Raw genomic sequence first — 18,928 nt, 5'->3', positions numbered from 1 at the left:
CTTATGATATCCAGTGGAACAACCACTTTACAATAGTGCATCTAAATCTTTTAAGGGGGGGGGGGTTAGAAGGATTACTTTATCCTATCCCAGGTATTCCTTAAAGAGGTGGGGTTTCAGGTGTCTCCGGAAGGTGGTGATTGAGTCCGCTGTCCTGGCGTCGTGAGGGAGCTTGTTCCACCATTGGGGTGCCAGAGCAGCGAACAGTTTGGACTGGGCTGAGCGGGAACCGTGCTTCCTCAGAGGTAGGGGGGCCAGCAGGCCAGAGGTGGATGAACGCAGTGCCCTTGTTTGGGTGTAGGGCCTGATCAGAGCCTGAAGGTACGGAGGTGCCGTTCCCCTCACAGCTCCGTAGGCAAGCACCATGGTCTTGTAGCGGATGCGAGCTTCAACTGGAAGCCAGTGGAGAGAGCGGAGGAGCGGGGTGACGTGAGAGAACTTGGGAAGGTTGAACACCAGATGGGCTGCGGCGTTCTGGATGAGTTGTAGGGGTTTAATGGCACAGGCAGGGAGCCCAGCCAACAGCGAGTTGCAGTAATCCAGACGGGAGATGACAAGTGCCTGGATTAGGACCTGCGTCGCTTCCTGTGTGAGGCAGGGTCGTACTCTGCGGATGTTGTAGAGCATGAACCTACAGGATCGGGTCACCGCCTTGATGTTAGTGGAGAACGACAGGGTGTTGTCCAGGATCACGCCAAGGTTCTTAGCACTCTGGGAGGAGGACACAAGGGAGTTGTCAACCGTGATGGCGAGATCATGGAACGGGCAGTCCTTCCCCGGGAGGAAGAGCAGCTCCGTCTTATATACACACACACACACACACACACACACACACACCTATTCTGAAAGGCCCCAGAGTCTGCAACACACTAAGGGGCACCACCAAGCAAGCGGCACCACGAAGACCAAGGAGATCTCCAAACAGGTCAGGGAGAAAGTTGTGGAGAAGTACAGATCAGGGTTGAGTTATAAAAAAATATCTGAAATTTTGAACATCCCACAGACCATCATTAAATCCATTATTAAAAAAATTGAAAGAATATGGCACCACAACAAACCTGCCAAGAGAGGGCCGTCCACCAAAACTCACAGACCAGGCAAGGAGGGCATTAATCAGAGGCAACAAAGAGACCAAAGATAACCCTGAAGGAGCTGCAAAGCTCCACAGCGGAGATTGGAGTATCTGTCCAAAGGACCACTTTAAGCCGTACACTCCACAGAGCTGGGCTTTACGAAAGAGTGGCCAGAAAAAAGCCATTGCTTAAAGAAAAAAAATAAGCAAACTCATTTAGTGTTTGCCAAAAGCCATGTGGGAGACTACCCAAACAAAGTACTCTGGTCAGATGAGACTAAAATGTAGCTTTTTGGCCATCAAGGAAAACGCTATGTCTGGCGCAAACCCAACATCTCGCATCACCCCGAGAACCCTATCCCCACAGTGAAGCATGGTGGTGGCAGCATCATGCTGTGGATGTTTTCCCATCGGCAGGGACTGGGAAACTTTTCCGAATTGAAGGAATGATGGATGACGCTAAATACAAGGAAATTCTTGAGGGAAACCTGTTTCAGTCTTACAGAGATTTGAGACTGGGACGGAGGTTCACCTTCCAGCAGGACAATGACCCTAAGTATATTGCTAAAGCAACACTTGTGGTTTAAGGGGAAACATTTAAACGTCTTGGAATGGCCTAGTCATGGAGAGTGGTACTCAATAATGTGTCGTATTGGATTTGTCCCAAACATAACACTTTGTATTCAGGACAAAAAGTGAATTGCTTTGCCAAATCTTTTGCAGTATTACTTTAGTGGCTTGTTGCAAACAGGATGCATGTTTTGGAATATTTTTATTCTGTACAGGCTTCCTTCTTTTCACTCTGTCAATTAGGTTAGTATTATGAGGTAACTACAATGTTGTTGATCCATCCTCAGTTTTTCCTATCACAGCCAATAAACTTTTGTAACTGTTTTAAAGTCACCATTGGCCTCGTGGTGAAATCCCTGAGCGGTTTCCTTCCTCTCCGGCAACTGAGTTAGGAACGATGCCTGTATCTGTAACAAAGCTAATCTCTTTCTCTGACTCTTTATCACTGAAGCGTACAGATTCCTCTTCTTGCTTGCCTAAGCAAGTTCTGTCTGACTCTGGCATCATAACTGAGAAGAATCGGAGAAGTGATGCTTTTAATCAAAATGTTATCCTCGGCAGGCTTTTTATTTGAGAGAAACGGTGGTTTAAATTGTCCCTGTGTATTGGTACACCATCCAAAGTGTAATAAATAACTTCACCATACTCAAAAGGGATATTCAATCTGTTTTTCTTTTTTCTTTTTACCCTTCATAATTCCACTTTGACATTATGGGGTATTGTGTGTCGGCCAGTGACAAAAAAACTACATTTAATCAATTTTAAATGCAGGCTGGTTACAACAAAATGTGGAGAAAAAAAAAATCAAGGTGTGAATATTTTGAGGGCACTGTACTACAGGAGTCCAGGAGATAAACATGAAAGCGGAGAGCAAGTGTGATACTGTTGATCTCATGGCAAAGAGGAAAGTATCATCTTAATGTGATTATCAAGGCACTTAACCTACTAATGTATCCATCTCTGCTAGCAGATCATTACATTAGCTAAACAGTACACCGTTCTGCCAATCAGGGTCCCTTGAGTTCACTGGAAACTCAATTGAGCCGAGCAGAATTGATTCTTCACTGTGTGTTGAACCATATCACAACGCCAGCCAGGTCAGCTGATACCACTGACCTTGTAGTCTCTTCCAAATTTAAAGAGCAACTGCCCCTAAAAAACAACATCTTGTTTAGAAAACAGCCTATGTGGCATCAATGAGTCATTCTACTGTCATAATTTACTACAAAGTGTAAATAGAATAATTTTGGTCATAAAGTCAGTCTTGTCTAAAACTTTGTTTAGTGAGACTTGTAGTCGTGACTACATCACAACGTAAATTAAGGTTGGGTTTGTTTCGATCCTGCCAACAGCTGGCAGCACACAAGTAATCATCAATTCGGAGTGCAGCTGCATGCGACCCAATCGTAATAGCCGTGGTAAATTTGGGTTGACTTTGGATATCCCTATAGAACTCGTTAGGGACCATTGGTAAATTACACAATGTACATGTGACAATGTTACAATTCTAATAGCGCCAAATTTCAATGATTTAAAACCCTCCAACTATAAATTGTAGAAATTCATATACAAATATTGAAAGCATTTCATGAGAACTAAAAGGTGTGCAACATGATCCATTTAGATTATAAGTCCCATTTAGATTATATAATTTATTGATGGTCTCTAACTAGCCCCAGAGAGAGCCTATCCGAAGTCAAACCAACTTTGCCACCGTCACATACCAGGCGACTGAAGCTAAATAATTTGTGTAACTCATCCTACCTGTAAACACACACACACACACACACACACACATCAAGCCACATATTTTTGGGAAAAATGCAGTGTCTTAGACCGCTGCACCACTTGGGAGGCCCATCTTTCTTTCTCTTCCTCAACTCACCCAGCTTTTTCTGACACCTACCCATGAGCCCCCTCTCTTTGCATTTACTGTAGCCAGCATCGTAGCCAGCATCCTCACCCACTGAGCACCTACAGACACCGGACAGCCATGGACATCGACATTTGGTCAGTCCACCCTGGTCTTGATGTTAACGCCCGCAGACAGACTGGACTGGACCACATCTGAACCTATCATAGATGTATGTTTGGATAGAACAGTACAGTACAGTGAGTAGAGCACAGTACAATACTGAGTACAGTAGAGTATACTGTACGCTACTCTGTACTATTGTACTGCACTGATGTCCAAAGTTGTGAAACATGAGGAGAATGACATTCACATTTATACTTATTCATTTCTGTGTAGTACAGATCAGGAACTCATGATGTAATTCTGTTACCGGGTGTAAATCCACTTCACTCTAGTTCAATCACCATGTCATAGCTGACACACCATTCTTTCTGCAGACAACTTTGAATCTTGCATAAAAACCTGAGCGAGAACACCGTAATTCCGTTATCAAAGTTGGCATCTGTGCAGTTCATTTTTGATTATTTATTTTTTTCCAATGGAAATTGTTAAAAGTAGCCATTGTGCAAACCTTGAAATCAATGTTTTTTGTTTGGCATACATTTTAAAGTGAAAAATCTGAGTCAAAGTGTAATTCGGTGACAGTGGAATTGCCCATAGGTTATTGGTAGTCCTAGATCTATTTGTATCTATTTGTACCAACTCATATGGTAATTTTCACACCAATTTTAATTTACATTTTATCAGGGAGTCATACTGAAACCATAGTCTCTTTTACATATGAACCCTGAATTACAGAAATACATACATCATAATACAAAAAACAGAAGCAGAAAGAAAAACACAGTCATAAAAAACTATCACATTCATCAGTAATATTGTCCTCAATCAGCTTTCTGAATGGACCTAGAGGCACCAGAACATCACATTCATCAGTAATAAGGTCCTCAATCAGCATTCTGAATGGACCTAGAGGCACCAGAACATCACATTCATCAGTAATAAGGTCCTCAATCAGCATTCTGAATGGACCTAGAGGCACCAGAACATCACATTCATCAGTAATATGGTCCTCAATCAGCATTCTGAATGGACCTAGAGGCACCAGAACATCACATTCATCAGTAATATTGTCCTCAATCAGCATTCTGAATGGACCTAGAGGCACCAGAACATCACATTCATCAGTAATAAGGTCCTCAATCAGCATTCTGAATGGACCTAGAGGCACCAGAACATCACATTCATCAGTAATATTGTCCTCAATCAGCATTCTGAATGGACCTAGAGGCACCAGAACATCACATTCATCAGTAATAAGGTCCTCAATCAGCATTCTGAATGGACCTAGAGGCACCAGAACATCACATTCATCAGTAATAAGGTCCTCAATCAGCATTCTGAATGGACCTAGAGGCACCAGAACATCACATTCATCAGTAATAAGGTCCTCAATCAGCATTCTGAATGGACCTAGAGGCACCAGAACATCACATTCATCAGTAATAAGGTCCTCAATCAGCATTCTGAATGGACCTAGAGGCACCAGAACATCACATTCATCAGTAGTAAGGTCCTCAATCAGCATTCTGAATGGACCTAGAGGCACCAGAACATCACATTCATCAGTAATAAGGTCCTCAATCAGCTTTCTGAATGGACCTAGAGGCACCAGAACATCACATTCATCAGTAATAAGGTCCTCAATCAGCATTCTGAATGGACCTAGAGGCACCAGAACATCACATTCATCAGTAATAAGGTCCTCAATCAGCTTTCTGAATGGACCTAGAGGCACCAGAACATCACATTCATCAGTAATAAGGTCCTCAATCAGCATTCTGAATGGACCTAGAGGCACCAGAACATCACATTCATCAGTAATAAGGTCCTCAATCAGCATTCTGAATGGACCTAGAGGCACCAGAACATCACATTCATCAGTAGTAAGGTCCTCAATCAGCATTCTGAATGGACCTAGAGGCACCAGAACATCACATTCATCAGTAATAAGGTCCTCAATCAGCATTCTGAATGGACCTAGAGGCACCAGAACATCACATTCATCAGTAATATGGTCCTCAATCAGCATTCTGAATGGACCTAGAGGCACCAGAACATCACATTCATCAGTAATATGGTCCTCAAATCAGCATTCTGAATGGACCTAGAGGCACCAGAACATCACATTCATCAGTAGTAAGGTCCTCAATCAGCATTCTGAATGGACCTAGAGGCACCAGAACATCACATTCATCAGTAATAAGGTCCTCAATCAGCATTCTGAATGGACCTAGAGGCACCAGAACATCACATTCATCAGTAATAAGGTCCTCAATCAGCATTCTGAATGGACCTAGAGGCACCAGAACATCACATTCATCAGTAATAAGGTCCTCAATCAGCATTCTGAATGGACCTAGAGGCACCAGAACATCACATTCATCAGTAATATGGTCCTCAATCAGCTTTCTGAATTCACCTAGAGGCACCAGAACATCACATTTAAGAACATTTTGAAGATTGTTCTACAAATAAGGTACAAGAAAATAAAAAGATGACTTCTCTGACTCAGTAAAGACCAAATACATTTCCAGAGCTAGCCATCCCTGAGACCGGGTGTGGTAAATCATACAGTGCCGTCGGAAAGTATTCAGACCCCTTGACTTTTTACACATTTTGTTACGTTACAGCCATATTCTAAAATTGATTAAATAAAAAAAATCCTCAGCAATCTACACACAATGACCCATAATGAAAAAGCAAAAACAGGTTTAGAAATTTTTGCAAATGTATTATAAATAAAAAAACATACCTTATTTACATAAGTATACAGACCCTTTGCTATGAGACTCGAAATTGAGCTCAGGTGCATCCTGTTTCCATTGATCATCCTTGAGATGTTTCTACAACTTGATTGAGTCCACCTGTGGGAAATTCAATTGATTGGACATGATTTGGAAAGGCACACACCTCTCTATATAAGATCCCACAGTTGTCAGAGCAAAAACCAAGCCATGAGGTCAAAGGAACTGTCCGTAGAGCTCCGAGACAGGATTGTGATGAGGAACAGATCTGGGGAAGGGTACCAAAACATTTCTGCAGCATTGAAGGTTTCCAAGAACACATTGGCCTCCATCATTCTTAAATAGAATAAGTTGGAACCACCAAGAACTTCCTAGAGCTGGTTGGCCGGCCAAACTGAACAATCGGGGGAAAAGGGCCTTTGTCAGGGAGGTGACAAAGAGCTCTGACAGAGCTCTAGAGTTCCTCTGTGGAGATGGGAGAACCTTCCAGAAGGACAACCATCTCTGCAGCACTCCACCAATCAGGCCTTTATGGTAGAGTGGCCAGACTGAAGCCACTCCTCAGTAAAAAGCACAAGACAGCCCGCTTGGAGTTTGCCAAAAGGCACCTAAAGGACTCTCAGACCATGATGAAACCAAGACTGAACTCTTTGGCCTGAATGCCAAGTGCCACGTCTGGAGGAAACCTGGCCCCATCCGTACAGTGAAGCATGGTGGTGGCAGCATCATGCTGTGGGGATGTTGTTCAGCGGCAGGGACTGGAAGACTAGTCAGGATCAAGTGAAAGATGAACAGAGCAAAGTACAGAGAGATCCTTCATGAAAACCTGCTCCAGAGCACACAGGACCTCAGACTGGGGCGAAGGTTCACCTTCCATCAGGACAACGACCCTAAGCATACAACCAAGACAATGCAGGTGTGGCTTTGGGACAAGTCTCTGAATGTCCTTGAGATTCCCAACCAGAGCCCGGACTTGAACCCGATCTAACATCTCTGGAGACCTGAAAATAACTGTGCAGTGACACTCATCATCCAACCTGACAGAGTTTGAGAGAATCTACCAAGTAGAATGGGAGAAACTCCCCAAATACAGGGGTGCCAAGCTTGTAGCGTCATACCCAAGAAGACTTGAGGCTATAATAACTGCCAAAAGGTGCTTCAACAAAGTACTAAGTAAAGGGTCTGAATACTTACGTAAATGTCATATTTCCATTTTTTATTTTTAATACATTTGCAAAAAATGTCTGTCATTATGGGGTATTGTGTGTAGATTGAGGGAAAAAAACAATTGAATCCATTTTAGAATAAGGCAAAATGTAACAAAATGTGGACAAAGCGGTCTGAAAACTTTCAGAATGCTCTGTATTTGCCCATTGTAGAAGTGCTCAGAAAGTTACTTTTTTAAACCTTAAATGACAAAACATTCAAGCAATAAAGGTGCTCAAAATTGACCCATTTTGCATACCCCACCATACCATGAGACATCCATGTCTTCATCACAGGAAAACATAAACGGTTGAGATTGATATCATTGAAAAACGTACAAAACAGTTTTTATAAACATACCTTAAAACGTCAATGATCAATTATCTAAAAAGGCATAAACTCCAAGCGTACCATGTTTTGGTGTGCCCACCATCGGTTCAGACACAAATGCTCTTGAATAAAGGGTGGGTTTCATATTTTGGCTGATACAGTACATGTACTAAAATTGGAATACAATTGAAATAGTAACTTTGAAATTGCTCCACAGAGATGGTTGGAGGTCCACACATCAGAGAATGTTTGAATGGGAATATCTGTTGTTTTAAATTATGCAGTCAATTCTCCCTTGGAAACCTATTGAAATCATAGAAATATACACTGCTCAAAAAAATAAAGGGAACACTTAAACAACACAATGTAACTCCAAGTCAATCACACTTCTGTGAAATCAAACTGTCCACTTAGGAAGCAACACTGATTGACAAATTTCACATGCTGTTGTGCAAATGGAATAGACAACAGGTGGAAATTATAGACAATTAGCAAGACACCCCCAATAAAGGAGTGGTTCTGCAGGTGGGGACCACAGACCACTTCTCAGTTCCTATGCTTCCTGGCTGATGTTTTGGTCACTTTTGAATGCTGGCGGTGCTTTCACTCTAGTGGTAGCATGAGACGGAGTCTACAACCCACACAAGTGGCTCAGGTAGTGCAGCTCATCCAGGATGGCACATCAATGCGAGCTGTGGCAAGAAGGTTTGCTGTGTCTGTCAGCGTAGTGTCCAGAGCATGGAGGCGCTACCAGGAGACAGGCCAGTACATCAGGAGACGTGGAGGAGGTCGTAGGAGGGCAACAACCCAGCAGCAGGACCGCTACCTCCGCCTTTGTGCAAGGAGGAGCAGGAGGAGCACTGCCAGAGCCCTGCAAAATGACCTCCAGCAGGCCACAAATGTGCATGTGTCTGCTCAAACGGTCAGAAACAGACTCCATGAGGGTGGTATGAGGGCCCGACGTCCACAGGTGGGGGTTGTGCTTACAGCCCAACACCGTGCAGGACTTTTGGCATTTGCCAGAGAACACCAAGATTGGCAAATTCGCCACTGGCGCCCTGTGCTCTTCACAGATGAAAGCAGGTTCACACTGAGCACATGTGACAGACGTGACAGAGTCTGGAGACGCCGTAGAGAACGTTCTGCTGCCTGCAACATCCTCCAGCATGACCGGTTTGGCGGTGGGTCAGTCATGGTGTGGGGTGGCATTTCTTTGGGGGGCCGCACAGCCCTCCATGTGCTCGCCAGAGGTAGCCTGACTGCCATTAGGTACTGAGATGAGATCCTCAGACCCCTTGTGAGACCATATGCTGGTGCGGTTGGCCCTGGGTTCCTCCTAATGCAAGACAATGCTAGACCTCATGTGGCTGGAGTGTGTCAGCAGTTCCTGCAAGAAGAAGGATTTGATGCTATGGACTGGCCCGCCCGTTCCGTTTGTTGTCAGCACATTCAACTATGTAAAGAAAAAAGTATTTAATAAGATTATTTCTTTCATTCAGATCTAGGATGTGTTGTTTAAGTGTTCCCTTTATTTTTTTGAGCAGTATAGATAATAGAATAGACCCTGTCCATTTAAGTTGACATTCGACAGTGGCAGCCATCTTTGTGTTAGTAAAAATGTAAATTCAATTTAAACATCAATGGTGTAACAACTAAATTGCAGTGGTCTGAAGGATAGGTCCATTCTATAAATTATATTTCGAGCACAAAAACAAAAGATTGTGAAAATAGGGTCTAAGCTACAATATATGCAAATATGAAAAAATATGAGTTTACGCATTTAGATATTTGATTTTAAAAAGGTAAATAAATATCAATTACTATTAAAATATTTTTTTCTAGAAATTATAAAATAGTTTGACAACCCTGTTTTTGATTGAATTCAAATGGATTTACTCTCCTATGAACTTCACATGTTGGTGCTCATGAGTCCTTTTACACGGAAATCCAGGTTCAGCAGTCAGAGGTCACCAACCTCAGACAGACTACTTTAGTCATACTATTTTAGGATAACAGGGTGGGTGGATACACTCATTCTCAAATCCTTCCATGTATCCTTCAGTCCCATCCTCCCATCAAACTACAATATTTAATGAATACATCTGTCCATTCACCTTCATCTACAAATCCCTCCCTGTGCATTTATCCTCCAACCTAATACATCTATCCATCCAACCAACCAGCTCCTTTCCATCCCCTCCCCCCACTCAGCCCAGTAGAGCCCCAGTGGATCAGCAGTGTGATGCCCACTCTGCCCCTCTATTCACGGGCTGCTGTCCAGCCTCTGTCCTGGGTCCAGCTCTCCCCCATCCCTCCTTCCATCCACACTGACTGCGGGGCTGAACTAATAAGCTTGTGAGGCTTTAGCAATAAGCCACTTTGATGTGCTGCCCCAGGCCTCTGCTTCCGTCACAGGCAGGAGTAATGGAGCTTTAAAAAGGAGGCTAAGCTACTGGGGTGCTACTGGGCTGGGACTGGGCGGGGCTGAGCTGCTACTGGGCGGGGCTGGGCTGGGCTGCTACTGGGCTGGTGGGTGGGGGTGTGCAGGGAATGGGAGGGGAGCCCAGACCAGAGAGACGGACCTGTGTGTTACACAAGAGACTGGATGAATAGCCCGGCGTTGAGCTCCACTAGGGAGCTATTGGTCGAAGTGTGTCACTCTCCTTGCTCTAGAGCTCAGGTGGGACCCATCACACACAGTGAGATGACAGACATCACCCACTCAACAATCAAATACAATTTTATTGGTCACATACACATGGTTAGCAGATGTTAATGCGAGTGTAGCGAAATCCTTGTGTTTCTAGTGCCAACCGTGCAGTAATATCTAACAAGTAATCTAGCAATTTCACAACAACTACCTTACACACACAGGTGTTAAGGAATGAATAAGAATATGTACATACTATAAATATATGGATGAGCGATGGCCGTGCGGCATAGGCAAGATGCAGTACATGGTATAGAGTAAAGTATATACAGTTGAAGTCGGAAGATTACATACACCTTAGCCAAATACATTTAAACTCCGTTTTTCACAATTCCTGACATTTAATCCTAGTAACAATTCCCTGTTTTAGCCCAGTTAGGATCACAACTTTATTTTAAGAATGTGAAATGTCAGAATAATAGGAGAGAATGATTTATTTCAGCTTTTTTTCTTTCATCACATTCCCAGTGGGTCAGAAGTTTACATACACTCAATTAGTATTTGGTAGCATTGCCTTTAAAATGGTTTAACTTGGGTCAAACGTTTTGGGTAGCCTTCTGCAAGCGTCGCACAATAAGTTGGGTGCATTTTGGCCCATTCCTCCTGACAGAGCTGGTGTAACTGAGTCAGGTTTGTAGGCCTCCTTGCTCGCACACGCTTTTTCAGTTCTGCCCACATATTTTCTATAGGATTGAGGTCAGGGCTTTGTGATGGCCACTCCAATATCTTGATTTTGTTGTCCTTAAGCTATTTTGACACAACTTTGGAAGTATGCTTGGGGTCATTGTCCATTTGGAAGATCCATTTGCGACCAAGCTTTAACTTCCTGACTGATGTCTTGAGATGTTGCTTCAATATATCCACATAATTTTCCTCATGATGCCATCTATTTGTGAAGTGCACCAGTACCTTCTGCAGCAAAGCACCCCAACAACATGATGCTGCCACCCCTGTGCTTTACGGTTGGGATGGTGTTCTTCGGGCTTGCAAGCCTCCCCCTTTTTCCTCCAAACATAACGATGGTCATTATGGCCAAACAGTTCTATTTTTCGTTCATCAGACGAGAGGACATTTCTCCAAAAAGTATGATCTTTGTCCCCATGTGCAGTTGCAAACCGTAGTCTGGCTTTTTTTATGGCGGTTTTGGAGCAGTGGCTTCTTTCTTGCTGAGGGGCCTTTCAGGTTATGTCAATATAGGACTCGTTTTACTGTGGATTTAGATACTTTTGTCATGCACAAAGTAGATGTCCTAACAGACTTGACAAAACTATAGTTCGTTAACGAAAAATCTGTTTAATGACTCCAACCTAAGTGAATGTAAACTTCCAACTTCAACTGTACATATGAGATGAGTAATGTAGGGTATGTAAACATTATATAAAGTGGCTAGTGATACATTTATTACATCCAATTTTTTATTATTAAAGTGGCTAGAGATTGAGTCAGTATGTTGGCAGCAGCCACTCAATGTTAGTGATGGCTGTTTAACTGTCTGATGTCCTTGAGATAGAAGCTGTTTTTCAGTCTCTCGGTCCTAGCTTTGATGCACCTGTACTGACCTCACCTTCTGGATGGTAGCGGGGTGAACAGGCAGTGGCTCAGGTGGTTGTTGTCCTTGATGATCTTTTTGGCCTTCCTGTGACATCAGGCGGTGTAGGTGTGCTGGAGGGCTGGTAGTTTGACCCCGGTGATGAGTTGTGCAGAACTCACTACCCTCTGGAGAGCCTTACGGTTGTGGGCGGAGCAGTTGCCGTACCAGGCAGTGATACAGCCCGACAGGATGCTCTCGATTGTGCATCTGTAAAAGTTTGTGAGTGTTTTCGGTGACAAGCCAAATTTCTTCAGCCTCCTGAGGTTGAAGAGGCGCTGTTGCGCTTTCCTCACCACGCTGTCTGTGTGGGTGGACCATTTCAGTTTGTCCGTGATGTGTACGCGGAGGAACTTAAAACTTTCCACCTTCTCCACTACTGTCCCGTCGATGTGGATAGGGGGGTGCTCCCTCTGCTGTTTCTTGAAGTCCACGATCATCTCCTTTGTTTTGTTGACGTTGAGTGTGAGGTTTTTTTCCTGACACCACATTCCGAGGGCCTTCACCTCCTCCCTGTAGGCCATCTCGTCGTTGTTGGTAATCAAGCCTACCACTGTAGTGTCGTCTGCAGACTTGATGATTGAGTTGGAGGCGTGCATGGCCACGCAGTCATGGGTGAACAGGGAGTACAGGAGAGGGCTGAGAACGCACCTTTGTGGGGCCACAGTGTTGAGGATCAATGAGGTGGAGATGTTGTTTCCTACCCTCACCACCTGGGGGTGGCCCGTCAGGAAGTCCAGGACCCAGTTGCACAGGGCGGGGTCGAGACCCAGGGTCAAGAGCTTAATGACGAGTTTGGAAGGTACTATGGTGTTAAATGCTGAGCTATAATCGATTAACAGCATTCTTACATAGGTATTCCTCTTGTCCAGATGGGTTAGGGCAGTGTGCAGTGTGATTGCGATTGCGTCGTCTGTGGACCTATTGGGTCGGTAAGCAAATTGGAGTGGGTCTAGGGTGTCAGGTAGGGTGGAGGTGATATGATCCTTGACTAGTCTCTCAAAGCACTTCATGATGACAGAAGTAAGTGCTACGGGGCGATAGTGATTAGCTCAGTTAGCTTTCTTGGGAATAGGAACAATGGTGGCCCTCTTGAAGCATGTGGGAACAGCAGACTGGGATAGGGATTGATTGAATATGCCCGTAAACACACCAGCCAGCTGGTCTGCGCATGCTCTGAGGACGTGGCCGGGGATGCCGTCTGGGCCTGCAGCCTTGCGAGGATTAACACGTTTAAATGTTTTACTCACGTTGGCCGCGGTGAAGGAGAGCCCGCAGGTTTTGGTAGCGGGCCGTGTCACTGGCCCTGTATTGTCCTCAAAGCGAGCAAAGAAGTTGTTTAATTTGTCTGGGAGCAAGACGTTGGTGTCCGTGACAGAGCTGGTTTTGTTTTTGTAATCCGTGATTGACTGTAGACCCTGCCACATACATTTCCTGTCTGAGCCGTTGAATTGTGACTCTACTTTGTCTCTATACTGACGCTTAGCTTGTTTGATTGCCTTGCGGAGGGAATAGCTACACTGTTTGTATTCGGTCATGTTTCCGGTCGCCTTGCCATGATTAAAAGCCGTGGTTTGCGCTTTCTGTTTCGCGTGAATGCTGCCATCAATCCACGGTTTCTGGTTGGGGAAGGTTTTAATAGTCACCGTGGGTACAACATCACCGATGCACTTGCTAATAAACTCACTCACCAAATCAGCATATACATCAATGTTGTTGTCTGAGGCTATCCGGAACATATCCCAGTCCACGTGATCGAAGCAGTCTTGAAGGGTGGAATCCAATTGTTCGGACCAGCGTTGAACAGACCTGAGCATTTATGTCTATAGGCTGGGAGCAACAAAATGGAGTCGTGGTCAGATTTGCTGAAAGGAGGGCGAGGGAGGGCTTTGTATCCGTCGCGGAAGTGAGAGTAGCAATGATCCAGAATGCTGCCAGCCCAGGTCGTTCATTCGATATGCTGATAAAATTTAGGGAGCCATGTTTTCAGATTAGCTTTGAAGTTCTTTCAGAGCCGTCGAGGTGTCTGCTTGGGGGGGATATACACGGCTGTGATTATAATCGAAGAGAATTCTCTTGGTAGATAATGTGGTCGGCATTTGATTGTAAGGAATTCTCGGTCAGGTGAACAAAAGGACTTGAGTTTCTGTATGTTGTTATGATCACACTTACCAGAGAGGTGTCTGTCTCTGTCGGCGCGATGTGTGAAGAAACTGGGTGGCTGTACCGACTCTGATAACATATCCCGAGTGAGCCATGTTTCAGTGAAACAGAGAAGGTTACAATCTCTGATGTCTCTCTGGAAGGCAACCATTGCTCGAATTTCGTCTACCTTTCTTTCAAGAGACTGGACATTGGCGAGTAGTATACTCGGGAGCGGTGAGCAATGTGCCGTCTAGGGAGCCTCACCAGAAGACCACTCCGTCTGCCCCTTCTGCGGCGCCGTTGTTTTGGGTCACCTACTGGGATTAGATCCATTGTCCTGGGTGGTGGTCCAAACAAAGATCCGCTTCGGGAAAGTCGTATTCCTGGTCGTAATGTTGGTAAGTTGACGTTGCTCTTATATCCAATAGTTCTTCCCGGCTGTATGTAATAAGACTTAAGATTTCCTGGGGTAACAATGTAAGAAATAATACATAAAAAACCGAAATACTGCATAGTTTCCTAAGAACGTGAAGCGAGGCGACCATCTCTGTTGGCGCCAAAAGCTTCCCTTTCTCTGCTTCCCTGGCCACTCACTCGTCTAGAGATTTCACTGTGATCTGGACTTGCCAGGATCTTATTATCTGTTATCTCAGTCTAAGGTGTTTGTGTGCGTTTTGAGTGAGTGTGTTTTGTGTGCGAATGTCTGTAAATATATGATTGTTCTGGAGGTCATGGGAGCCACTTGGCCTGGTACTGGAGGTCATGGGAGCCACTTGGCCTGCTACTGGAGGTCATGGGAGCCACTTGGCCTGCTACTGGAGGTCATGGGAGCCACTTGGCCTGGTACTGGAGGTCATGGGAGCCACTTGGCCTGCTACTGGAGGTCATGGGAGCCACTTGGCCTGCTACTGGAGGTCATGGGAGCCACTTGGCCTGCTACTGGAGGTCATGGGAGCCACTTGGCCTGGTACAGGCGGTCATGGGAGCCACTTGGCCTGCTACTGGAGGTCATGGGAGCCACTTGGCCTGCTACTGGAGGTCATGGGAGCCACTTGGCCTGCTACTGGAGGTCATGGGAGCCACTTGGCCTGCTACTGGAGGTCATGGGAGCCACTTGGCTTGGGAAAAATACAGTATCAACAGCAAGCATCAAATGTGGCTAAGATCCCCCACATAGAATAAAGATAACTCTGTGACACAGCCAGACACGCAATACATAAAGGCATGAAAAGCAGTAGGCACCGCAGTCCTTTTTATTCTTGACCAATGAGCATCAAATTAAAAACATATTTTTGTTGCATTTCCAGACACTTTTTGGAGTGTTCCTGTTATTCAACAGTGTGTGGATGTCTATCTATTATACACAGGCCTAGAGACAGACACGAGGCACTCTGACATAGCAGAGAGAAAGAGGTATTCTTGTGATGTGCTTTGCCTCGGAGACATCTGCAGGCCAGGTGCCCTGCACTCGGGAACGGAGCTCAGTCACGTTCAGGGTTATGTATGCTCCAAAAAAGACCCTCAGGACATCTATTATACAGCTTCTCTCTGTCTCCAGTCACCGCTCCTCATTTCAATAACATACTCAAGGTATTTAGGGTTGAACTTGACAACCTGTACCACAGTCTTATTATGTACATAGTAGTACTAGACATATCATTTGATATTTAAAATAAGTAGTACAGTATTTCAGTAAGGTATATGAGGCCATGTTTTCTTCTTTACCAGGTTTCGGTTGGTTATGGAAGTCACAACCAGCCTACACAGACGGAGACTCCTAAATCCAGTTTAACTGGCCATGGTAATATTTGGCTGGTGTGGAGGAAACCCATGACTTTCTGCTGATCTCCCAAAAAAGGCTGTTTTAAACAAACACACACACGCTTATTGAGAATATACTCAAATGAATTCAGACTATGTCCAGATAATAAATGGTCTGTGCTGTAGAATAAGAGTGACTGTATGAACTCTATCAACTAGTGGGCTTTACTCCTAACCCCTGGGCTGGGCGCCATGACACTCTTTACTGTCAGCCCAAACCCAATAATCACATCTAAAGCTCATATCCATGATGACACAGAGGTACCACAGTGAGCAAGAGAGTGGTGGCTCCCCAGGGAGTCCCAGTCTACAGAGGCCAATATGTCATTTGTATTAGAGCAGGGTTTCCCAAACCGGGTCCTGGGGTGAACGTGTTGGGTTTTTGCCCTAGCTCTACACAGCTGACCAACTCACCATCAAGCTTAGATGATTTGAATCAGATGTGTAGTGCTAGGGAAAAAAGACAAACCCTGTATTAGGATGGCATTGATGACCATTATTTGATTTCAACACCATTGTTTCGATTCTACCAGACACTTTATAAACCAACACTCAATTCAAAAGGACACAAGCCACTGTTAACATGGTCGGCTATACTTAATCATAATTTCCCTTCCAAATCGGCCATGGGCACAACATCAGCCAGCATGAGTTTCCAAAGCTCCTCATGTTGTCGGGATTACACAAAAAAAAAAGTTCTGTCTGACGAAGGCTGTTGTGGCAGTTCCAGATGATCATAAATCATATTCTAATGTGGTGGCGGGTGTCTGCAGTAGTAGGTACTGTATCGTTCATCCCACATGGATGCGCGCACGCACGCAAAATAATTCCTGACCTATTTCTCTGCATAATAAAATGACAGCGTTTGCGAAGAGAACAGAGTAGCCAGGGCACAGGAATCAGGATACACATGTAGTTCGTTCCAATTAGGAGCAGCCCAAAGACAGACGCTTGTATTTGAAAAACAAATCTTCCATACATTGTAAAAATGGGGACAAGACTTTGAAGTAGCCCAGGTTATTTCATAAGAAAATAGTAATTCATGTTTTTCTTTGTTTTCTTGCATTCAGTTAGTGTAGCAGAGTCAATATCTAAAGAAACATTGTTCAGAATAAATCCAGAGTTGCCCGTTTTGTTTTATCAATGAATGTGAGATGATATCCTAACGCATACCTTCCAAACTGAAGTCCAGTAGAACATACTCGTAAACGGTGTCTGTTATGGTCTCCACTTGCGGTCTCTTCAGAGTGGAGTATATCTTCCCGGGGCTACTGTCCTCCAGGTCTTCCAGTTTCCTCAACCCGCAGCCCATAGTGCCGTGGCGGGATATCCAGCTCACCCTAACCGGGCACGATGACGGTTAGCCTACAAACAGAGCTTTGCTATTGCTATTAAGTTAACCGGATTGCTCCATCCCGGGTGGGTTGACGCTATATATCCGTTTGACGTTGCCCCCGGATAATCACTGTCATAGGCAACCAAAGAACGCACAATAAAATTACAAATATGCAATGTTATATTTTCTATAAATAGTTATTTTTCAACGCACCGTGCAGCTCTCGCTCCCTCGTTCTTGGGAAAAAAACCAGAAAAAGTTACAATAATTGAGAACTTCACCACTGCGCGCGAGCGGTTGCTTTGTTGCTAACGTCGATTTATTGGCAACAAATCCACTTTTAGTTTTCTTTCCGCCTATCAAATTATATTATTCGTATCATCCACTTAAAAAACGAGTGATTTTAGTAAAGCCGAATAATAAATGTGTGAGTGATTCATGATAGCCAAAGCGTGGCTGCTCGCAGGAGGGAGAAAACATGGGAGGACCGAAGGCGAGGAGGTGATTTGTGCAGCATGATATGGCCTGTATTTTAATGGCTGCTTGGTTTATTTACTAAATATAAATATTTCTGTAGTCTATAGATGTAGCACACTGGGCACAGACGTCAGTTCAACGTCTATTTTTGATTTAGGCTCAATTTGGTTGAGTTGTCAACTAACATAAATTCAACATGAAATGTCACTATGACATGGGATTTAGGTTGACGGTTGAGAACAAGACGAAACACCCTTACTTTGATGACATTCTGCAAATCAACATCATCACATTTCATTTTTGGGTTGAAAAGGGCGTGGAAACAATGTTGATTCAACCAGTTTTTGCCCAGTGAAGCCTAGGGATGTTGGGCTCTGTAATCTGTATAGAAAAACCTTTGCAGGTTCTCAATGAAGTTGTTTTATGTAATGAGGCAATACTCATATACATTTACAACACCAGTAGATACTTTTGAGTGCATTGCTATGATTCAAAGCCACTGGAGATAAAGTTCAAAGAAAATGAATGAAACTTGTGACAAAGGTACGATTTCACCTGCTCAAAGATTTATACACCAAATCCTTTATTTCACCTGGCCAGTCATTTTCCTTATGACACTGTTGGACCATGATTAATGTTACGGAGTCTAGTTGATAGGTAATCGACTAGCCGGACTGTTCCCCGGACTCCGCGTGTAGGGATTTGTACAATGCATGAACAAGGCTATTGAACTAGACATTGGTGTCTGTCTTTATTACTTTATCCAATATATCATACTGAAACAATTAACTATACAGATGGACCATGATCTTCCTAGTTCAAGGAAGATCATGGTCCATCTGTATAGTTGACAGTCGGTCTATCGATCCAGCTTTTCACTACTTGTCAACAATGAATTGGAGGACCTTTATGACTCCAATGAAAAGCTCTGAGCGAGAGATTATTGAGAGT

The 18,928-nt window shown here is 44.2% G+C and overlaps 1 protein-coding gene across 2 annotated transcripts in view; it reads right to left on the bottom strand.

Moving 5' to 3' along the window:
• Window positions 1–18,008, bottom strand: part of LOC115155581 (raftlin-2-like) — a 40,104-nt gene extending 22,096 nt beyond the window's left edge. Inside the window, exons 1-2 of one of the 2 annotated variants that reach the window (XM_029702307.1) lie at window positions 17,714–18,008; window positions 17,338–17,529 (exon numbers count right to left, since the gene is read on the bottom strand). In XM_029702307.1, coding sequence (XP_029558167.1) covers window positions 17,338–17,476 — 139 coding nt within the window. In that variant the 5' untranslated portion in view covers window positions 17,477–17,529; window positions 17,714–18,008. Of the gene's footprint in view, window positions 1–16,578; window positions 16,615–17,337; window positions 17,530–17,713 lie in introns of those variants that run through there. The other variant, XM_029702308.1, reaches the window with a different exon arrangement.
• Between the last annotated feature and the right edge of the window lie 920 nt (window positions 18,009–18,928).

This window comes from Salmo trutta, chromosome 20 (genome assembly GCF_901001165.1).
Source record: "Salmo trutta chromosome 20, fSalTru1.1, whole genome shotgun sequence".
Lineage (NCBI taxonomy): Eukaryota > Metazoa > Chordata > Actinopteri > Salmoniformes > Salmonidae > Salmo > Salmo trutta.
This window is presented reverse-complemented; position numbering and strand designations above follow the sequence as displayed.